This window comes from Miscanthus floridulus, chromosome 6 (assembly GCF_019320115.1).
Source record: "Miscanthus floridulus cultivar M001 chromosome 6, ASM1932011v1, whole genome shotgun sequence".
NCBI classification, from domain to species: Eukaryota; Viridiplantae; Streptophyta; class Magnoliopsida; order Poales; family Poaceae; genus Miscanthus; species Miscanthus floridulus.
This window is the reverse complement of record NC_089585.1, coordinates 91,210,995-91,233,649: the sequence shown is the minus strand read 5'-3', so window position 1 is coordinate 91,233,649 and position 22,655 is coordinate 91,210,995. Positions and strand designations below refer to the sequence as shown.

The following is a 22,655-nucleotide window of genomic DNA, read 5'->3' as shown; positions in this document are numbered from 1 at the left end:
AACTATGCATTTCTTTATTGCTTAGCCAAAACTTTCCTATAGAGGATAGAGAAACTCCTAACTGCAAATCAAAAACCTTAGAGATGACAAACCAGAGTTGAGAAGCAACTACACATTCAAAGAAAAGGTGATTAACTGACTCTTTTTCACAGCAAAAAAGACAGGAGTCATCGTCCAGATTCCTCCTTTTGCTAAGGTTATCTCTAGTAATTATTAAGGATATTTAGTCGATAGCCAAAGAAAGTAACAAACTCTCGGAGGAATGTTAAGCACCCGAACAGCGAACACAAGCACAGGTTGTACATCTTTGAAGTTGATAATTTTGTAGAGAGACTGCAAAGAATAATGCCATTGAAAATAAATTGCCACGCTAAAGTGTCTTAATGGTTGAAGTTAATGTTTTTTTAACTTGAATGGTCGAAGTTAACTAGCAGACCTCCAATCACAACTCCATTTAGGCCATGTTCGCTTCTCTTATAATCCGTCTTTTTCAGCTTGTTTTTTCAGGCAGGACAGTGTTTTTCTCTTACAACAAATCAGCCGAAACAGTGTTTTGGCTTATTTTTTCAGCAAAGCGAACAGGGGCTTAGTCATCCACTGTCTTCTGCTAAAAGTACATTACAAAAATTTCCCATTCCGAAGAATATAACGTTGTCAATATAACGAATACAGACAATACGTCGTCTGTGATGCGTTATTTTGAACTTCGTTTATGTACGAAGCTCGATGCAATCCGAAGGCGATGTTCAAAACAAAAAAAAAAAGCACCGACAGTTGATACCTTTCTTGTGGGGAGTATACGATGTATGGAGTAGGTAGTAACATTTTGCTACATGGCAGTATGGCACACAAATAGCCGAAGATTTTATGTACATAATCAGTAAGCACAAAGCTTTTGACAAAAACAGACATTGGAAGAACGAAAGGATGAGACTGTGATAAACATAGATTTGTCCTAAAAAGGCACAAAGGTTGTTCATTAGTTACAGTACTGGAGCGTTTACAGCAGAATAGACAATCCTCAACTATTTCTCGCAACAAAAAGAAAAAAAAATCAACAAATCATACTATGCCACTGTGGCGACGACGAGATGACGGCGTATAATCGACCATATAAGAACTGTTCCTCACTCCTCAGGCCCTGGCAACGAGTCTGTGCTACCGCAGATGACGGTGCTGCTTCTGCCGTTGTATCCAGCACATGGACGCCTTCTCCTTGAGCTCCTGGAAGGCTCGCATGGTGTCCACGTCGAATCCACCTGCAAACTGCATGAAGCGAGGAGTGTCAAGTGCCTTGGCATGGCCTAACGACAACATGGAATGGGGCATGAATTGTTCTCTGATAGTACACGCTGATGTTTTTCATAGTTGAATGATGAGTAACAACCAAGCACGTACCTGGTGTACTCTGAAGGCGAACCGTACTCCTTGAAGCATCAGTTCCGCCTCTTCAGGGCCTCCCTTGATTACCTCAAGCTCAGCGGAAACCCGTTTCAGGTACTTCATTGCCAACTTCACAGACTGGAGTTTGATCTGTACATCACCGCTCTCATCAGTACTTTATACAGACAAATGGTTACAATAAGCCCGGAGTAGGTCCATGAGACCATGAGATGCAAAAAAAAAAGGGTAGTCAACGTAAGGGGGTACCTACCACTCATCGACACTTTATAGCCCCTCACGAGCCTCTATTCAGTGCAATCAAGTTATTTTAAGGCTCTATTTGGTAGGGATTGAACTTCTAAAAAAAACAGAGAAACCAGGAAAAGCCATGTTTTGATGGCTTCATCTTCTAGCCCCTAAACAGCTTCGATTTCACTGTTTTTTTGGCTTGTTTTCGGCTCCAGGCTGTTCCTCTTGTATACCCGTTTGGTAGTGCTTTTAATTAAGCCGATGAAGAAGCCCCTACAGAAGCCCTTCCAAAGAGGGCCCAAGATAGATCATCTGGCAGCAACCGAATAATCATCTGCGGAAGTCTACATCTTAACTAAAACACGTACATTACTTTCATCAACCAGCATTCAAAACTTTCAGTCAACTACAATACAACAGCGTACGGGACTTGCAGTGAGATGCAAGAAAGGAGAGTACGTGCATCTACAAATTCAATTAGGTTTGGGAAATGGTCCAGAGTGGAAACAGAAACACAACCACCCGGTGTAAGGCCCAGTTTAGATGTGAAATTTTTTGCAAAATGCAACTGTAGCGCTTTTCGTTGTTATTTGGCAATTAGTGTCCAATCATAGTCTAATTAGGCTTAAAAGATTCGTCTCGTGGATTTCGTCTAAACTGTGTAATTAGTTTTATTTTTTATTTATATTTAATGCTTCATGCATGCGTCCAAAGATTCGATGTGACGGGGAATCTTGAAAAATTTGGCAAAATGAGGTGGAACTAAACAGAGCATAAGTACGGCGCAAGCAATCAATACAGTGGACCTACGGCTACATCACTCCGTCCGGATGTCCATGGTGCTATTCTATATTTTCGTTGATGAGAAGACTGAAGGATGATTTTCTGAGTCTACCAGTTCTGCGGATGGTGAAAGAGTCGGTGCAGCACAAGTGCACAGCCCACCCAAAGCAAAACAGACGAGAGAGAGCTCGGCCTGGCACACCAACAGTGCACGCAGCAGGGCGCGCCACCATAGCGCCCTGCCGAACACGGCAACACAACAAGGATCGGATCACGCATCGCATAGGCATAGCCCGGGCGGGCCCACGTTGACGAGGACCGATTCCCCATTCCCGCAACCCGTGCCCCGTGCCCGGCCAGCTCGACCAACCGATGCCGCGCAGAACGGACGCGGGCTACGAGGTGTCGCGGGATTGTTCTCTAGCTAGCTGCTGCAGCGGTGGCAGGAGAGAAGGGGAACGGAGCAAGCAAAGCAAGCACGGGCGCACGGCGGCACGCTCACAAGATGCGCCGCCGGCCGGCCGGCTCACGTGCACCGGTGCACGCCCACGCACGGCACATCCTAACAGATGCCCCACGCTGAAACAGACGACGAGACCACGCCTGCTTCTGCCTCCCGGCGCGTAGCGTTCCGGATTTCCACCTCGAATTACCTTTTGTTGTGTACCGGGACCGGCACGGGGGAGGGTAACTTCTACGGGCTCGATCTGCACGTGAACTAGCAGAGGCGTGCCGGCCGGATCACGCGCGGGCGGGGCGCCAGGCGGGCGGGGGTTGTAGTACGTCTTCCAACTTGTACGGTTGCGAGTACGTGACACCCGACATACATGTGCGGACGGACACGGACGGCATCGAAAAAGTTGTTTGTTTGTCCTCTCCATCCAAGCGTAGAATTCACTCAATGTACGGAAAGTACAGTCGACGACAGTCTCTACTTATATACTCCGTATACGTGAATGAATGCCACGGACGGACGGACGCACCCACGGTGAGTGAATGCGAGTTTTACCTGGCTGACGATGCCGGTGTCCTGCTTCATCCACTCCCACGGGATCTGGAACCGGGTGTACCGGCTGGTGGCGGCGTCCCGGACGCGGGCGAGGTTGTACACGCCGTGCTCCAACCTGATATGTCAGTTCGGCACACGTACACAGTTTAGAACACAAGCAACGTCGTGACCCTTCACGGTCGCAGTGCCGCGAGAGAGATCGCTTACTTCTCGAAGACCGCCTGCATCTTCTTGAGCGCGGCGGCGCAGGGCTGCCGCGCGTCGTCGCGGAACGAGGCCGCCTCCGCCTCCAGCTTCCTGAGGTCGCAGTAGCCGAACGCCGCCTCGCGGAGCGCGTCCGCCTTGTGCTCCGGCCACTCGAAGTGCTTCAGCACCGCGCGCTCGTCCACCTGCACGCAGCGGATTAGCAGCTGACCGGTCGATCGATGGATGGTTTAGCTGCGCCTAGAACTTAAACGCAGTACCAGGCGCGAGAGCTCGTCGTCCAGCCACTTGACGAAGCTGACGACGTCGTCGATGTCGACGAACGCCGCGCCCTCCACTTCCTTGATCAGGAACCGGATGAAGTCGCCCTGCCTCTCCACGTCCGACTTGATCTGCCAACCAAAGTCAACCACAAATCAGTTTAGGGCGTCGAATCACAAGTGACGTGTGGTATGCTATCTTCCTTGAGATCGAAGTCAACCAGAGGACCAGAGAGAGACACGACACCAATGCTCGGATTAAAATTGGAGACCGTAACTCACGCATCTACCGAACCACCAGACCAACCCTTCACTGCACTTCCGTCGGCCCCACCTCAGATTACGTACGTTTCTGCTTAACTGCCTGTACTATCTGCATTACCACATTCATTCACCGAGCTCAGCTCGCCGTCGCTGCCTCGTATCAGCATTCAGCAGGCTGCGCCATCAGAACAAAATCTTTGGCCCTCGCTCGCTCCTCGCCTTTGGAATTCTGACATGGACATCGCGAGGAGGATAAACTCGAGAGCAAACGGGTGGTCTCCGTTTTACTTGCTGTACTGTACCTGCATGGATCAAAGGTTTGGCAGAGCATGCATGCAGATGCATTCACCGTCGCAGCAATAACTAACCGTATCTACCCAACCAAACGGCTTGTAATCTAGCAAATAACGACGGAGAACGACGCCTCCACTGTTCAATGACTGTGCGTCACCAAACTCTCCTACACGAACCATTCTTCGGGTCGTTCGATTCGAATAGTGGTTAGCCGCTGAAGTACCGGTGGTGGTCGCGGTTCAGAAAAACGAGAACGAAAACGAGGTGACGGATGGATGCTTCAGTTGTACGCACCGCGAGGAGGTGAGCCGACCGGTTCTCGATCTCGCCGATCATGTCGCGCGTCGTCGCCACGCCGCCGCCGTTCGCGGGCTCACCTGCGACACCGCCGTCCCTCTTGGACTCCCGCCGCATTAATGAGTGGTAGAACTCCACCACCTCGGGCACGCGCCTGACGTCGCATTGCCCCGACGATGATGCCCCGCCTGGTGGTGGCGCGGCGCCGAACGGCGGCCTCCTTGCCGGAGGGGGAGGCGGCGGGGGAGGTGGGGCGGCGGCGGCGGCGGCGGCTGCGCTTCCGTCGGCTCTGGCTGAGCTCGAGGGAGAGAATCTCTTGCTCCTGCTGGGAGGTGGCGGTGGCGGTGGCGGAGGAGGGCAAGGCGGCGGCGGCGGAGGTATGGGCGGCAGCTTTGAGAGCTCTACTACCACGCGGCGTCTCGGAGCGGCTGCCGTATCCGACGACGAGCGGGAGTGCGCTGGCGAAGACGACGAGGTGGACGTGGAGGGTGGCGACGAGCTTGCGGGCGAAGGGTGCGACGAGGCGGAGAAGTAGGACTTGGGCTTGAAAGGCGCTGGCGGCGGCGGAATGTACGGCCGCTCAGCACCGAGCTGAGCTAAACTCGCACGATTTGGCGCCGCGCTGGAGCTCTCGAGATGCTCGTTCGGCGCCGAGGCGGACGAGGAGCAGTCGTCGGCGTCCGCCGCCGCCGCAGCCTCCTGTTGCTTCCTCATCAGCTCCGCCATTTCCTTCTCCAGCTCGACGATCCTCTGCTTCCTGCTCGTGACCTCGAGCGCGGCGGCGTCGAGCTCGGCGCACAGCCGCGCGTTCTCGGCCTCCAGCCGGTCCGCGGTGTCCCTGCACCGCTGGAGCTCGGTCCTCTTGGCCGCGAGCTCGGCCTCCAGGAACGGGACGATGGCGACGGTCTCCTTGAGTATCTTCTGCTCCAGCAGCTCCACGCGGAGCCGCGACTCCTGCTCCTGGAGCTGCTCGATGGCGCGCAGCAGCTCCGCGACCTGCGGCGGCGCGCGGGCCGCGGCGGGGCGCACCTGCGCCGAAGAGCACGGGAAGTACGCGCCGAAGGACCGGGCGAGCGCCGACGCCTTGGACGGCGGCGCCGAGCCGGCGGTGGTGGACGTGGAGCCCGACGTGGGCGGCGCCCGGTTAGGCGTCCGGGATGGAGACGGCGCCGCTTCCGGCGCCGGCGACTTGGGGCTGCGCTGGAAGCCCATGGCCGCCTTCACGCGGCCTGCCACCATGGCGTCGTACTAACTTCACTTATTAGACCACCGTGGAGAGACCTTAGGTGCGATTAGGATGACTGCTGAGCGGCGGCCGCCGCGGTGATGCACGGCGCTTTGGGGTGCGGGGTTTAAGCGGAAGGCGCGGGGCGCGGCGTCCGAGAAACGGGTCTTTGGGTTGAGAAGGAGGTGGCGGGGAGCCGCGGGGGTGCGAGTGCGAGCCGAGGTGCTAGCAGTAGCAGTAAGCACACTACACACACAGCGTCACAGTGGATGAATGGATGGATGATGCTGGTAAACGCCCTCTATCTATAATCGGCCGGCGTGGCGCGGGGAGGGTCCAGCATTAACACTTTAACAGAGCTAGGGACTTGACTGGCAAAGCTGGCAGCGTGTTCGCTTGCTCGTATAAGATCATGGATTATAAACTAAAATAATATTTTTGTCTCATATCAAATCAGTCAGCAGTAAATAATCCACGATCGTTTACGATGAAAGGGACATGCTGCAAATATCCGTGTCATCGCCGATGCGCGCGTGCAGTGTGTGATCGTTGCATGTTTGATGTACGGCTGTACCCGCTCAAAAGCTCCAGAAACGGAGAGAATTCCGTTTGTAAAAATTTTAGATAAAGACCGATTGTTCCCGTTTTATAGAAAGCATAAGGATTCGCGGGGGAGATGTGCTTACAAACAGAGTTTTAAACGTGCCCATGGCACACACTCTCTGTCACAACGTAGTTTTGCAAAAGCAGCTGCTAAAGGGGTCATCAGAAAATAGCAGAGATTACATCCTCCCTAAACGAAACCCCCCGGAAGCTCTACACCACTAATCTTGGACGCTTTGACCCAAATGTCTTGATAGCTTTTCCACTGTCTTCATAGCCCAGCCTCTTTCCTTCTCCTTGAGTAGAATGCTCCATTTCTGCAGGAAAATTATTGATCGGTGAACCGCCACATTAGGATTCATTAGGACTTTGGCCACGTTCGGCTTGCTGAATCTTGACTGAAACTGACTGAAAATATTGTTCTGGCTGAATTATTGTGAGGAAAAAATATTATTCCGGCTAAAAAAACAAGACGAACAAGCCGAATATGGAGTAAGCCGAACGGGGCCTTTGTTGTTAAAGACATAGTCACTGTGAATTAACCACCGTTTGCAAGCTACATCTATGAGTTATCTCCCACTCCGAGCACCCAACACCCTTTTTTTTAAACCCCACCACCATGTTTTATATACTTACTTATATCTATGAAAAATAATCGTTTGACATGTTTGTTGGTTGGTTTCTAAGCTGATAAGCCTTGACTGAAACCAACAAGCGCGAACATGCTGGTTGTTGCATCTAATGCTAGCGAAGCTTGACAGCTACTCCCTCCGTTCTAATTATAAATCATTCAAGAATCTTGGAGAGTCAAAGCATCTCAAGTTTGACCAAAATTATAGAAAAAATTACAAAGATTGTTGCTATAGCAACACTCTTTAAAGAGATTACAGCTACTCCCTGTTTTAAAAGATTGTTGCTATAGCAACACTCTTTTATATCGTAAATTGATTTTAAGGTACTCTTCTAAAATAATTATATGAAATGCAATATAAGAGATATGAGGGAGATGCTCTAAGTCTCTTAAGTGTGGCCATCCATGCTCGGCAAAAATTTTCATAGCCACGGTCCATTGTGCGACATGCCCACTTCAAAAATGGCATGTCGTTCTTTTCTGTAGGGCATTCTAAAAATATGTGTCGGCACAGTTTTTTGGAGATGCTCATATGGGTAGGATTTGCGTACGTGTGTTCAAGGGATGAGTGTGCATGCGTGTTGAACGTCTGCACTTGTACTTGTGTAATTCACGAAAAAATGTCTAGTAAATTGCTCTAAAAACATGCAAATAAGAGTACAATCGTTTTCCACTTCTCCTATATTTCAGCGGCCTGAATTTTAAGATGATTTCGGGCAACATTCTTATACTATAAATTAGTAATTGTCTCTTTTGTGATTTGTTATTTGTTTTTGTGTCATAACATATTAAATTTTTGTCTTTGTCTAACTATAGAAATAGTTGTAAGTTATTAAATTGTCTTTGTGCCCACACATATAAGATTTTGTCAGGCTTGTAGTTTTGTCTAGCGGGTTTTATTCTCGGAACAAAAAATTGCAGATTGTGTCTCCAGAAATTGCAAAGAACTAAAACTACAATTTTAGTATAATATATATGCAATAACCGTCGCCTGAAAAATAACTAAAATTCAGGCACCTAAAATTTAGCAAATCCCACCATTTCCACCAAAAAAAGACTCATTATTTCTAAATAGCCAAATAGATCCCAAAAGATTATACTTGTTCCCACAGTAATTTGAGAGTGCAAATGTTGACCTACTTGTACATCAAGCCATCATTTTGTCTGAGAACATACAAACCGTGAGTCTGTTCGCTCGTTGGTTTCAGCCAACCCAAATCAATCAGCCAACAGTGTTTTTCTCTCACAATAAACCAGCACCAGTCAGCCCAAACCAACTCAGAAACCAAACAGCGAACATGCCGCGTTTGGATGCCAGTTGCGCCCATCCAAATCATTGTGACCATATGGAGATACACGTACGATTCTCTTCGAATCAAAATCAGTTCAAATCGGGTCTGCGACGCGCACGCGCAGGGAAAGGGACGCCGGCAACAGACTCGTGTGATCGATGGTCCATGCACTGATGCACACGAGAGCCCCGGATTTAAATGTTGACGTGGGCACGGGCACCGTGCCACCGTTCCGTCGTTGGTGCACCTTAATGCTCGATGAGTTGCTCGTTGCATTGCCGCGGCTTGCGGCAGGCCCTGGTGCCCCGAGCCGACAGCGACTCGAGGGTAGAGAGGCCTAGTGGGTACGCTTGACTTTTTTTTAAGGACTGCTCGCGATCGCTGGAGGCTGGAGCTCGTACGTACGTGTACGTACTACCTGTCGCCGGGGAGGCCGTCCTGGTGAGGCTGGATACAGAAGCGAGGCCCCGACTGAGGGGGTGTTGGTTACTGCTTCTAAATTTTACCTGTCCTATCAGATATTTGATACATGTATAGAGTATTAAATATAGATTAATTATGAAACTAAATGCACAGTTTATGATTAGTCCATGATCTGACAATGTGGTGCTACAGTAAACATATGCCAATGATTAATTAATTATGCTTAATAAATTCATCTCGTAAATTACTGACGGATTCTATAATTTATTTTTTTTATTAACATCTAAACACCCTATGCGATATCTTTATGTGACACCTCCTAAATTTTAGTCACCGAATCAAAACACGCCTGAGTTACACTCCTACACTGATACACCCACCCACCTGCCCGCGGTCCTCGCCTGGCCTGGCCTCCTTCAGCCTGTTCGGGAGGCCGTAAACGATCGTGGATTATTTACTGTTGGCTGGTTTGGTGTGAGAGAAAAATACTATTCCTAACTGAAAATTTACGATCGTTTACGAGCAAGCGAACAGGCTCAAGCCTTGCTCGGCGCCACGGCCGAGTGTGACGCCGTACATGGCGTACATGCCGCCGTGAATGCATCGCATGCCGGCTGCCGCAGCCTGGAGACCGTAACATTGGCCTCGTCCTGTTTCCGCCGCTGGCAAGATATCTTCAGCCTGCTTGAGGAGCCACCACGTACAACCTTGGGTATGCTACGCGCCTACGCCTACGCATCGGCTGCTAGAATTGTTGGGTTGGCAGCTGTTCACGGGCCCGTACGCGAGACAGTGGCAGAGCTAGGATTTTTCCACGGGATATGCCGCGTAAAGTTTTTTTTATACAATTTGGTAAAACCATATTACAATTCAATAAAACCACATGTGTTAAATAACATGATAAGCCTTAAAATTAAACTTGCGGTACATGTATGGAGTATTAAATGTTGACGAAATAAAAAAACTAATTACACAGTTTGGTTGTATTTTACGAGACGAACGTTTTGAGCCTAATTAGTCAACGATTGAACAATTATTACCAAATAAAAACAAAATGGTACTGCAGCTACAGTACCGCTACAGTAAATCGGCGGCGCAGATTCTGGCGAACTAAACGTGGCCTAGAGAGAAAAAAAAATGACGTCTTGTATTGTATCGTACCGGTTAATTTGTAGGATAATAAAATAGGAAAATGAAAATAATGTGCAGTTCACGGTAGGAACGGAACCTGCATTAGTGGATAATAAAAAATAGGAAAAATAAAAATAACCTTCCACGGGAGTCGAACATGCATTGCACGCTTGTGGGGACAATAGGATGAGCATACCACTGAACCACGTACAATAACATTAAGCAAATACTATTTTTACATATTCCATATATGAGTGTTGGGCTGGCCCACAGGGTATGCCGTGGCCCACCTGGCATACCCCGTGGGTCCGCCCCTGACGCGAGAGAGGACACGCAGTGGATGAGTGGAATTCATTGCGCGGATCGTATCGACGGTGGTGGCAGCGGTGGAGGGGAGACGACCGCAGCTCCCAATCAATTCGCGGATGCACCTCAGATCCGTCAACGTGGTGGCGCCCATCTCTCGGCAGACGCATTGATCGCGTGCGTGCCATTGCCAGCCCCACGGTACTGACGAAGTGACGACGGCGATGCCTACAGCAGCATGCTCCACGGCCGCGCCGGCCTGATCGATCGTTGTAACTATCCGGGGTACGGTGAATCTTTTGGACCGATTCACCTTGTTGGCGAGCGGACCTTTCTTTTGATGCATGGGCACGCATAGGGCGTTTTTTTCCCCTCAGAGAATAGCGACACTGAACAGCCTGATGAATCCGTTCTGGCGATCAGTAACAAGCAGCGAAGCACGTAGTACTATGTGAACCCAGGCTGACATTTAGCCCCCCTCCGCTTTTGCTCTCGCTTCCACGCTTTTGTTCGTTCGTAGCCATAGCCGCGTTCGACGTTCGTGACAGAAGGGGACCAGCTTACGAGCGTGGCTCTGACGAGTCAGGCGAGGAGGAGAAGGAGACGAGAACAGGCGAACAGCCAAGGACGGCACGACGCTCGTTTCTTAAGGACATGCCGCGCGGCTGGCTTAAGAAGTTAAGAGCTCTTGTGCATACCCGGCCAGCCGCCCGGCCCGGAGTCCGTCTCATCATCATCAATGCATAATCGATCAACGCCGCGGTGCGCGCGCAATCGCCGGGCTGTCACTTTGTCAGGGTCCACGAGCTCCATCGGCATTGCGTCTTGTGCTTGTGCACGTCGAAGGAACAGGAAAGAACGAAAGAAAGAGGGAGCTCGCCCATGCGTGCGTGCGGTGAACAGGAGGTCCCACGCTAGCTATACATGAAATTTTTACTACAGTTTAATCATACAATAATTAGCTACCATAAAAACTACAGTTTAATCATACAATAATTAGCTACCGTAAAAACTACAGTTTAATCATATAATAATTAGCTACCGTAAAAATTTCATTACAATTGAACAATAAAAATTGTAGCTATGAATTATTCCAATTAATTACAGAAAAAGTATAGATCTAACATCATAACAAAAAATTTGTACTAGAGCATACCATATCATATGTTCACTGTGTAGATCTACTCATGTGGAGTTCAACAAAATTGGATTTCCCATTTTATGATTTTTCTGTGATTTACTATGATTTTTTTTTAAAATTCAGCCGAAATAAATAAAAAAGAAAAAGACAAAATCGACTTCAAAACCGCTTATAACCGGGTCAGGGAGGTAAGATGAACGGTTTTAAAAGTTGAGGGAGGTGTTTTGCCCGGTTTTGGAGTTCAGGGAGGAAAACCGGACTTTCGCGAAAGTTGAGGAGGTAACGTGGACTTTTTTTCTTTCTAAAAAAAAAAGAGGGTATGCTGGGCTTAGGAGCCCAAATAATGTTGGCCCTTTACTATCTTCCAAACCGTTAGCTCAAAATGCCGTAATAACGTGGGGCATGTTTCAGTTAAATGATTTTGATAGAAACTGTTTCGAATTTGAAACAATCTGACTCAAATTGATTCTGGACTTTGTTGAAATATTCGCGATATTATCATTGACCCTTCCATACCTATGCGATATTGTCGAAGAAAACTCTTTCATAATCATTGACCACCTAATAAAGTTACCAAAAATCATCTCACATGGCGAGGTTACCCTCCTCATGATCCTGCAAAACCCATCGCCCGCTCTTGACGTCCCTGGTCATGCCCTTGTTCCTCTCCACCCACCACGCCGCCGGCACGGGGTAGTCGTCGCTGAGCGCGTCCACCTCCTTGTTCACCAGCGCCACGTCGCGGTCCACTTCCAGGCCGAACCCAGCGCCGTCGCCGTCGCCCTTCGTGCCCGCGACGCCGTGCAGGTAGCACTCGAGGTTGTGCCAGGCCGCGGGGCCCGGCCCGGGCTTCTTGAGGTGCGGCGACTTGCGCGTGTCGAGCAGCAGCTCCACGCCCACGTCCCTGTAGAACGCGGCCGGCAGGATGGTCGGCACGATGTCCGGCGCGTTCCGGACGCGGAGCAGCCGGGCGCCGCTGCCGGGCGTCGACGACGAATCGAACGCCTTCTTGAACTGGTCGTCGCCCACGCGCGGGCTGCCGAAGACGATGGCGGTGACAGGGACCGTGTCGTTGGGGTTGGAGCGCCCCCGGACGTTGAGGCCGTTGGCGACGATGTCGATGGCGGTGAGCGTGGAGAGCGCCGCGCCGAGGCTGTGGCCGGTTAGCGTGATGCTGCAGTTCTCGCCCTTGTAGGCGTCCAGCAGCCTTCTAACCTCTGTCAACACCTGCATGCATAGATCACTTTGGTACTCCCTTCAGCAATTGTGCGCCCAGAAGGCGAACAAAGAATAAGGAATCGAGCTCAATTGTGGAAGGAAAGTGATTCGTGTCTCCTTTCCAATCCAATCCAATCAAGAAGGCCGATTTGTCGATTCGTCCATCCTATCCCTATCATTATAATTCCAAACAGTTTGCAGCATGTTATCTTGTTGCTTCTCCGAAAATTCTTGTGGACACCAACATCAAGATGTTATCCAGTCCCAACAAGATTCTATACAAAATGCAAATTTCCCAATCAACGCAAATGCCTACCTCCTACAACGCACCTGCCAAATCATTTGCCAGTTCCCTACAGTGTGTGAAACACAGAAGCCTGTCCCCGTGTAGTACACTGCAGTTTCCATGCTCTCTTTAAATGTCTTTGTCGGTATCCTAAAAAACATACGAGAGTACGAGCTACTACCTGTCTGCACTGTCGTACAACATTTGACTGATCTTGGTGCAAATGTGTGAACAAATTGCGCCACACCCACACTGCCACATTCTAGTATGGTACAGTACAGCTGACAAGAACGATAGTGATCAGCAACGTATAATCAGTATCCTTTCTTGTGCGCTTGAAAACATTACAAAAAAATCACTGCAAAATTACTGGCCATCGGATGACTTGAAGTTTTGAAGACCATGTCAGTGCCTATGCTAATGTGCCATGGAAGGACGACAAGGAAACACTACAGACTGTGTGTCAGCAAAGGACATGAGGGAGTCAAAGCTACATTACCTGCTCTCTCGCGCTTTGTTTGTTGAACCGCGACGTGGAATTCCTCGACGCGTACACGGACAAGAACCCCCGGTGCACCGCCGGCTGCGACCACCCGGGACCCGGCCCGACGACGCCCGTCGCCGGCACCAGCGTGATGTCCAGGTCGTCGGCCCACTCCACGGCGCGCTTCGTCCCGCGCCACGCCACCACGATGTCCCGCCTCCCCAGCCTCGCGGCGCCGGCGTCCGTGGCCACGGCGACGTACCCCATCCAGTTGGACTCGGCGCTCCACGCCCCCGGCGGCGCCGGCCGCGTGATGAACGTGTCGGGGACGGGGACGCGCGCGCTCGACGTCGCGTAGAGGAACCTCGTGACGCGGTACGCGTCCGCGTCGGGCGCCTGCGTCCTGTGGAGGAACGCGCCTGGCGCGTACCGCGACGCGCCCGCGTAGGGCGACGCCGGGTCGCCGATGAACGCGTCCGACGTCGCCTGCGCCAGCTCGCCGTACCGGATGACGGCGCGGCGGAGGTCGGCGTCGAGCGGGTCCAGGAGGCCTTCCCAATTGTCCCTCCCGCTGAGTTCAGCCCATGACCTCTGGGCAACGGCAATGGTGGTGGTGTCGGCGGAAAGCGTGGTGGTGGCTACGAGTGCAGAAACGAGGAGGAAGAAGCGGTGCATTTTGGAGACTTCTGCCTGCGACTGAACGATCGAACTGGCTGTCGTAGATTTATGGACCTGTGGAGCATGGACATGTGAACGGCAGCGCGTGCAGGGTGTACTGCATGCAGCGGGCTGCAGAACTGCAGGTGGAAGGAAAGCAACAGGTGTAGGGAATTAACTTGTGTAGGGGAAAGGTGAGAATCAAGGAAGGAATATGTAACGTGAGACACAGCTACCCCATTCTTTTTTTACTAAAAAAAAATCAAGAAATTAATTCTCTCTAATCAAAGTGACGACCTAGCAGTTCTTTCGGTGTGCAGGTCTGCAGGAGGATATGGATACCAAGCACTGCAATAAATTTTGAGCATAAAAAGAGTGCTGCTGTAATAAGCCTCAAAGTGAGAGCCTGGTGATGCCACACAGTGATAGCCGCACAGCCTGGGCGCAGGCTCTTCAGGGTTTTAACATTTTGTGTGATATTGACTTACTGTTCATATTGATTCATTGATTGTGATATTTAAGTGTTTAGATAATATGATGTCTCTCATAGGTTATGTTTCCAACATTGGTGGTTGTGTTGTCAACAAGTTTGCAAACCATTGTTGCATTGCCTACCATTAAAGTTTAATATATGCCTATTTCTGAAACCTGTAAATAAACTAATTGGTTAAGAACTTTATATACTTTTATTTATATCTAGAGTGTTATTAGCAAAGCACATTTATATGAAGGAAATGAGTCTAACTTAACTGGTTGGGTGGGAGGTGTGTTCAAATTCTCTCTCAGCTTGAATTTGGGTGCATATTTCTTTTCTTAATGAAAAACCACCTAATTTCTCCCAGTTTGAAATTTGTTTTTTAAAGCACATTGATGTGATATATGATTTATTTGAGGAGTTATCACTGAAAGTGATACTAAACTATGCAAAATAAGCACCCATGAGAGAACAAATAATGTTCCTGTAGCTAAACCTTACTTGGTATGAAAGTTGAAGTCTTAAAATCATGTCTCTTGTTCAATCTAAAAACTAGATCAACTTGGGGCTAAGTTTGAGTTATGCTCAACCTTACTTGGTGTTAAAGCTGAAGTCATAAAACTGATGTCTTTTATTCAATCATAAAAACTAGAGCAACTTATATAAAGAAGAAAATTGACACCCAAATTCACTTCAATGGGGACTTGAACTTGTTGCATGCCCTCACCAACTAAGCTAGCTCATCTTCTTTGTCTCTTCAATCTTGTTTTTTATATTATTTGATAAAAAAGATCTCATGTAGTAATATAATATTATACATATACAAGTGCTCATGCGCGAGTTGATGCTCTGCAATGTATCAACTATAAATCGACCATACCCCGCCTACCCGCTTCTAGCTTGAAGCCACCCTAAACGGACGGAGTAGATACTTCCTGGCACCCCAAATCAGTTCCACCATCGCCACAGTTTCCTCCTTCAAGCGCACGTCTGTGCCGGCTCTCACGAATGGCCCGAAGAACATCTCCGATATGGTGACCACCATGAAGGCCGTGACAAGGAGGTACGCCACCGCCTTGGGCGGCCGCCACAGCCCAGCCGCCCTGGCCCATCGCTCAGCGATCTGGAACGCAGCATGGAACATGAAGAAGAGCAGCATCTCACCTCTGGGCTGCTGCAGCGTCAGGTACCAGTACAGGAGTTCGTGGAGCAGGCCCGACATTAGGAACGCGGCCAGCACGCCGACGTCCCGGCCCCACCTAGCGCGCACGGGCTCGTACGCCGACTCGCGGAGGAGGTCGACGGCCATTAGGTTCCATTGCCGGCCCCAGAAGCCGTTCAACGAGGCGACGGCGAGCGGCGTGTTGAACTGTCTCTGTCTCTCCAGGGTCGCGCCCATGAGTGCCGCGGAGACGAGCATGACACAGGAGAACACGAGGTCGAGCGTGAGGAAGATCTGGATGCAGTAGAGATAGTGGAGCGCGTAGAGCGGGAGCCACCCCGTGTAGGGGTACGCCACGGCGAGGCAGCTCAGGAGCAAGACGCTGCGGGCGCAGGGCCTCAAGAACTCGGCGCCGGGAGGCGACGACGACGACGACGACGACGCCTGATTCTTAGTAGGCTGCTGCTGGCTCTGCTGGAGACGACGGACCTTGATAGGGAGGCCGGCGCAGAGGACGAACGGCAGGAGCGGGAGGCGCGGGTGGAGTGGGCCGAGGTCGAGCGCGAGGAGGACGAGCTTATTGGTGGCCAGCCAGGTGTGGAAGAAGGTGGAGAAGAGGCGCAGGTGGAGGGAGCTGAACATGCAGGGCATGTACACGAACACTGGGAATGTCGGGAGGAGCGCGGCAAGGCGCGGGATGCCCGGGCGAAGGCAGCGAGCGGCGAACCGCGCGTACACCGCGCACGCCGGGGTGAGCAGCGTCGCCCACGCGAGAGCCCTCAGCTCCGACTCCATCGTGGGCAGGGCGACGGCCTGCATGGCTGGCGCACGCGATCAACTGATCATGTTCTTGAATGCGACGAGCACACGTACATATATATGTGCGGCTATGGCAGAGGTAGCAAATTTTGCAGCGCGGGCTGCGGGATCATGTGGATCGTCGCGGCTTGGTGATGCAGGCTCTAGCGGCATTTAGTTTGACAGGGACAGGGAAGGTATCGTGTTCGTTCGAGTGAATCGTGGGGGTACGTCACCACCTGAATTTAGGAGCGCATAATGGCTCACGAAAATGTCATGATCATAACCAAGAAACACACAACATTAGCCGTGGTGTCCAGCTCCTAATAGGCAGCAAGCACAGCCTTCTCATGTATAAAGTAAGTCTTTGGAGCGAACGATTATTGTTGTTGGACTGCACTTTTGCCTCAGCTTGTTGGTTTTTACTCTTAATTTGATTGTACCTAACACCAGTGACCCCTTTGATGTCCTAGTGAGCTTCAGCTCCCTTTCTTCATAAAGATTTATCATCACAATATGCTAGGCTATTTGGACAGTACGGAATGATAATATTTTCAACAACCTTCAACATTCCATGGAACGCTGTCTTCAAGCAAGAGTTTGCTCTAGATATTCTATGAGCAAAAGCAAGTTATCATCCCCCCATAGATTTATGACTAGATTCCTTTATGCAATTCTTTTTATTTTCTTTGTGCTCTTTTTTGTTTCTTCAGCCGTGTATTTGAGTACTTTCCCTTTTTAATAAATTTCTAGTAGGGGTTCACACCCCTCCTGTTTCATAAAAAAATGATGTTTCACGGGAAGGGTAGGCATGATCATAACAATATTGTTTACACAAACTCAATTGCATTGTCATTTCAGTGCTTCATGTGTATACTGTTGACATGACCTAGGATGAAAATTTACGGGGGCTGAAGTTACGAGTTTATCGTCATCTTCAACCTTAAGCCTCTTGTCGGTGTTTCGGACCGGGGGGTCCTCAACCGACTAGTGAATTTGTTCTGCGTGCTCCCAATTCCGGATGGTGATGCAAAGAGACACAAGATTTATACTGGTTCGGGCAATGGGTGCAAAGAGACACCCGATTCCGATCCCCGTCGTTCCCTGTCCCAACCGGTATGGCGCGGATCGTGGACACAGTGTTAGGACACAGTGGCCGGTAATCCCCGCCGTGCCCTGTCCCGGCCGGTATGGCACTGATGCGACCTCGGGTCGCGTCGGCCATTCTGTGGCGTTGAGCCACCGTCCGGCTGAGATTGCGGGAGTGGTTGAAGTATTAATGAGACGTGACGTGCTGTCGGGAGGTTGACCGAGGCGGGGGGCGACGGGCTGCGGACGAGCCGGCCTCGAGCAACATGGAGAATGAGGCCTCGCGCGAGACGGAGATCAGGCTCCTTACCGAGGCCTCGCGTGAGAGGCCTCGCGCGATACGGAGAATGCACCTCATGCCGAGGCCTTCTGTGGAGAGCCTCGGGCGAGGCGGAGACGGCGTTTCCTGCCGAGGCCTTCCTGGGGAGCCTCGCACGAAGCGGAGTTTGCGTGAGGATGCTGAGACCTCCTGTTCGAGGCTCGAGGCGAGGAGGTGGAGGACCCAGTGGGCTCGGTCGTGGTGGATGAGGGACCCACGACTTACCTTCTAGTTTTTATTTTATTTTTTAGATGGGACTTTAGCGACCCTTTCGATGTTTGCTTGGGGTACCCCGTTCTGAGGTACCCGACAGTAGCCCCCGAGCCTCGAGGGGAGTGCGTGCACTCCCCCTGAGGGCTTGTCGAGGCTTGTTTTATACCTGCCTTGTAGGAATTGGAGTTTATTTTTTGAGGTTCCGGTGGGTGCGCGCGAGCGCACCCGCCGGGTGTAGCCCCCGAGCCCCTGGAGGAGTGGAGTTACTCCTCCAGGGGCTTTCTTCATTTTTGCGTCTGAACGAGTGGTTCTTGTTGCATTTGCCGAGCCCCCAAGCGTAAGTTCGGGTTGCGGGGGTCTCGGCGAGGCTGCAGGAAAAAGCCCTCTAGCCTCCGCACGGGGCGAGAGGTTTGTCAGGGGTCCCCTGACTTTGGGTATGATCCTCCCGCTTCCTTTCGCTCGGAAGGAGGGGTGGAATGTGCCAGGCTACCCTCGATGGGCACGAGCATGGACACTTCCGGTGAGCTGTTAGTGGGTAGTCCGAGTGGAGGCCCGAGCCCCGTTCGCTGGGGGATGGCTAGTGGTCCAGAGATGCACTGCAAGAGTACCAAGGGGTTTCTCTAGTGGGTGCCGAGGCCGTTCGCGGGCCTTGGTGGCTCGGTGCCTCCCTACGGTGGGATCCCATTCGGATACTTCCCCACCGGTCTCGGACACGACTTAGGACGCCCCAAGCGACCGTTCGCTCGGGCCTAGGCCATTCGTAGGCTCGCCCCGATGTCGTCCCTGACTCTGTTACCCTAGGGCGGCTGTCGAAACCTTTTGGAGGCCCAGCCTTCAAACCCCTAGACCGTAACGGGCTTGGTGCCCTTTATCGTGTTTGTAGCGAAACCTCTAGCGCGGTTTTGGACTGTTTGTCTTCGTCTTGGGTGTTCTGGCCCTTTCATCTGATCTTCACATGCCCTTTTCGTTCGGACAGAGGGTTAGTTTGCCGAGCCCATTCTGGTCTCAGCAAGGTTGCAGGAAGAGCCCCTAGCCTCTGCGTGAGAGGGCCGTCGGGAGTTCTCCTGACTTTTTATACGCCCCTCGCGCGTGAGGGTTTGTTTGCCGAGGCCCCTTTGGGCGCGAGCCCAGGTCGTGGGGTCTCGGCATATTTGCAGGAGGAGCCCCCTAGCCTCTGCATAGGGCAAGAAGGCCATCGGGGGTTCCCCTGACTTTTATGCGACCCTCACGCTTCCTTTTCGCTAGGAAGGAGGGGTGGAATATGCCTCGCTACCCTCGATGGGCACGAGCGGTGGCACTTCCGGTGAGCTGTTATCAGGTAGTCCGAGTGGAGGCCCGAACCCCGTTCATTAGGGGACGGCTAGCGGTCCAGAGACACACTCCAAGAGTACCAGAGGATTTCTCTAGTGGGTGCCGAGGCCGTTCGTTGGGCCTCGGTGGCTCGGTGCCTCCCTACGGTGGGATCCCATTCGGATACTTTCCTGTCGGTCTCGGACACGACTTTGGGCATCCCAAGCGTTTCGCTCGCTTGGGCCTCGGCCCCGTATAGGCTCGCCCGCAGTCGCCCCTGACTCTGTTATCCTGGGGCGGCTGTCGAAACCCTTTGGGGTCCAGCCTTCGAACCCCTGGATTGTAATAGGCTCAGAGCCCGGTTCCTTCCTATGAAAGGAACAGGCCGCGGGGAATATCTTCCCTATTGGCTCGGCAACGGGTGGCGCGCCTTTTGAGGCGGTTTCATGGGGAGGCGAAACGACGCCTGCTGCCATAGTGGCCGAGCGTGACGTGATGGACGGGACGTAACTGTCCTCGCATTTAATGCGGGAGACATGGGCGCGTGGGCCGCCGAAATCGGCTCATGGTTAACCGCGCCGGACGGGGGAAAACCTCCCCGATTTCATCGCCCGTTCGTTTCGCCTCCTCCCTGCATAAATACCCGAGGAATCTCGTCCCTCCTCGTCTCACCTTGCCCATATTAGCACCGCCTCCGTCGAGCCATCGCCAGAGCAGCGAGTGCCGGGAAGAAGAGGAGAGGAGAGCGAGCCTAGGGAGAAAGCGAGAAAAAAGCGAGGGCGTAGGAGGGAGAGAGAAAAAAAACTCACCACCACACCCGATTCCTCCGTCGCACCCATGGCTGGCAACGTCGTCGTTGTCGAGGCAGACCCTTGGGATCTGTCGGACGTCACCGAGGAGATGCTCCAGTCGCTTGTCGACGGTGGACTTCTCCGCCCGGTGACAGACCCTAGTAGGCCGGAGTGGATTGCTCCGTACGGCGAGCTAGAGCTGAGGCCCCGCGACGGCTACGTCGTGAGCTTTGTTTCCTTCCACGAGCGCGGCCTCGGTGTCCCGGTGGACCGATTCATGCGGGCGCTCCCGCACTACTACGGCGTGGAGCTCCACAATTTTAATCCCAACTCCATCGCTCAGGCGGCTATCTTCATTGCCGTCTACGAGGGGTATTTGGGGATCGCTCCCCATTAGGAGTTGTGGCTCCACCTGTTCCGGGCGGGGCACACTACCAAGCCGACGGGCACATCGGGTAAGAAGAAGGCATCGAGGGCCAGAGGCTGCACCCTCCAAGTGCGTCAGGACCGCCTGCACCTCTACATCCCGGCCCAACTCGCGTCCTCCAACCGTCGGTGGTACACGAGTTGGTTTTACCTCCACAACGACGACGGAGGACTCCCTCCCTATACTGGGTGGATTGTGGAGAGTTGCCCGGAGAAATGGAAGTGGGGTGTCCCGAAGGTCGACCAGCCCAAGCTGGAGCCGCTCCTGGAGGGGCTGGCGAGGCTGCGGGGCCATGGCCTCACCGTCGCTGTGGTCGTGGCCGCCTTGCACCACCGGAGGGTGCTGCCGCTGATGGCTCGGCGGCGGCGGCTGTTCGAGATGAGGCCGGGTGAGCCCGTGGAAGGCACCCGGATGTCTTCCTCCGCCCTCTCCGACGAGGAAATTCTCCGTTGGGTGGGGGAGACGGTAGATGCGAAGTTGAGGGGCGGCAACCTGACCCCCTTCGCGGTGCGACCATCGCGGGGGTTCCTTTCGCTAGTAAGTCGAGTGCCGCTGTAGCCTCTGAGCCTCCTCAATCTTCCCTTATCCCTTGTTTCCTTACGCGCGTTTGTCGTTCCTTTAGGGGATGAGGGACGTGCGCTCCTCTCCGCCGCCCGTTCCCGAGGACGCGGGGCGGCGGGCGACCAACCGCGCTTACACCGACGCGCAGAAGAAGCGAAAGGACGCTAAGGCGGCGAAGCGCACGAAGCACATCCTTGCGCGCGAGGCATTGGATAAGCGCCGCCATCAGCAATGGAAGGATGGTCTCCCGTTGGAGGAATCCCCATCGACGTCATTGTCGACGGAGGCCTCAGACGGGAACGACAAGGGCGAGGGAGGGCGAGGTCCCCTGGACCACCTTCCTGATGTCGTGGAGGTGGCGCCCGGGGTGTCGGCAAGCAGCCCGACACCCCCGGGAAGGGGAGGAGAAGCGGACCCGGGGCCGGCGGTTGCCCGCTCCGGGGCCGAGGCCGATACGCTTGAGGCGTGGGCGTTAGGCAAACGCGCCGTCAGCCCGGTAGGCTCGGCGGCCGTGGTAGAGCAGGTGGCGGTGGAGGCAACGCCACCGCCCCCGCAGAGGACCGAAGGGGCGCCGGGGTCCGCTGAGGACCGACCGGCGCCGATGGATACGGATGCGACGCCACTGCCACCGCCTCCGCTGTTGCGGATGAGGTTTGCTATGGCGAAGCGGGGGCCGCCCCGTTCTAAGTAAGTGTATTTTTGGCAGGGTCGTAGTGTCTTCCGTTCACTTTTTTGGTCTCGCACTGACCCTATAGGTTAATTTTCTTTAGTCAGAAGCGGCCTGCGGACGACCTCCCCTTAGCGCCCCTCAAGGCGCTTAAGGCGAGCCCCGGCTCCTCCGCCCACTGGGTGGCGGAGGCACAAGCCGCCATCCAACGTGGCACGGCGTCGGCGAGGGTCGACCCAAAGGAACCGGCCGCCCAAGGAGGGGTTGCCAAGGCAGCCCCTACACGGTCGGATGGGGCCGTCGTGCCCTTTGTTGCCGAGGCTCCCGGGGCCTCCGAGGCTAAGGCGATGGAGGCCCCAGCGCCCACGACCGCCGAGACCGCAGTGTCCGCGGTCGGTGTTTCTGCGTCTGCCGAGGCCACAATGGCGGAGGCTGGAGCCCCCGAGACCGCTGAGGCCGTGATTGCAGAGGCCAGAGCCCCCGAGGTCACCACGGTCATCGTGATGGTGGTGAGGCCGTCTGTGCAGGAGGCAGAGATGCAGGCGGCAGAGGCCTCGGCCGTGCCCTTGGCTCAGGGCCCGCCGTTGTTGCGGGAGAGCGCTCGAGAGACAGAGGTCTATCCGATCTCCTCTAACGATACTTCCCGGGCGCGGGAGGTGGTCAACGCCGAGGAGACCGATGCCGTGGAGCAGCCGGTGCCACTCTTGGACGAGGGAAGCTCGG

General features: G+C 52.9%; 3 protein-coding genes across 3 annotated transcripts; all 3 read right to left on the bottom strand.

The window, feature by feature from the left end:
• Nucleotides 1–926: 926 nt before the first annotated feature.
• On the bottom strand, nucleotides 927–6,317 carry LOC136458617 (protein INCREASED PETAL GROWTH ANISOTROPY 1-like). The gene is made up of 6 exons (XM_066458554.1): nucleotides 4,741–6,317; nucleotides 3,889–4,020; nucleotides 3,632–3,813; nucleotides 3,425–3,539; nucleotides 1,399–1,533; nucleotides 927–1,266 (listed from the first exon to the last, which is right to left on the bottom strand). The coding sequence occupies exons 1-6, from the start codon at nucleotides 5,980–5,982 to the stop codon at nucleotides 1,159–1,161; spliced, it is 1,914 nt and encodes a 637-aa protein (XP_066314651.1). The 5' UTR covers nucleotides 5,983–6,317; the 3' UTR covers nucleotides 927–1,158.
• A 5,653-nt stretch (nucleotides 6,318–11,970) lies between these two features.
• LOC136458616 (phospholipase A1-II 3-like) lies at nucleotides 11,971–14,181 on the bottom strand. The gene is made up of 2 exons (XM_066458553.1): nucleotides 13,499–14,181; nucleotides 11,971–12,722 (listed from the first exon to the last, which is right to left on the bottom strand). Exons 1-2 carry the CDS (start codon nucleotides 14,156–14,158, stop codon nucleotides 12,081–12,083), a joined length of 1,302 nt encoding a protein of 433 aa, XP_066314650.1. The 5' UTR covers nucleotides 14,159–14,181; the 3' UTR covers nucleotides 11,971–12,080.
• Nucleotides 14,182–15,351: 1,170 nt separating this feature from the next.
• LOC136458615 (probable long-chain-alcohol O-fatty-acyltransferase 5) lies at nucleotides 15,352–16,723 on the bottom strand. The gene has a single exon (XM_066458552.1). It carries the CDS (start codon nucleotides 16,594–16,596, stop codon nucleotides 15,511–15,513), a length of 1,086 nt encoding a protein of 361 aa, XP_066314649.1. The 5' UTR covers nucleotides 16,597–16,723; the 3' UTR covers nucleotides 15,352–15,510.
• Between the last annotated feature and the right edge of the window lie 5,932 nt (nucleotides 16,724–22,655).

What these genes read in the sequence shown, in the direction of transcription:
- LOC136458617 (XM_066458554.1), bottom strand. Translation starts at nt 5,982, where the DNA reads ATGGTGGCAGGCCGCGTGAAGGCGGCCATGGGCTTCCAGCGCAGCCCC. An exon ending in ATGCAGGCGGTCTTCGAGAA is followed by an intron (nt 3,540 to 3,631) that starts GTAAGCGATCTC and finishes CTGACATATCAG; the next exon opens with GTTGGAGCACGGCGTGTACA. An exon ending in TCGCCTTCAGAGTACACCAG is followed by an intron (nt 1,267 to 1,398) that starts GTACGTGCTTGG and finishes CGCTTCATGCAG; the next exon opens with TTTGCAGGTGGATTCGACGT.
- LOC136458616 (XM_066458553.1), bottom strand. Translation starts at nt 14,158, where the DNA reads ATGCACCGCTTCTTCCTCCTCGTTTCTGCACTCGTAGCCACCACCACG. An exon ending in AACAAAGCGCGAGAGAGCAG is followed by an intron (nt 12,723 to 13,498) that starts GTAATGTAGCTT and finishes CTATGCATGCAG; the next exon opens with GTGTTGACAGAGGTTAGAAG.
- LOC136458615 (XM_066458552.1), bottom strand. Translation starts at nt 16,596, where the DNA reads ATGCAGGCCGTCGCCCTGCCCACGATGGAGTCGGAGCTGAGGGCTCTC.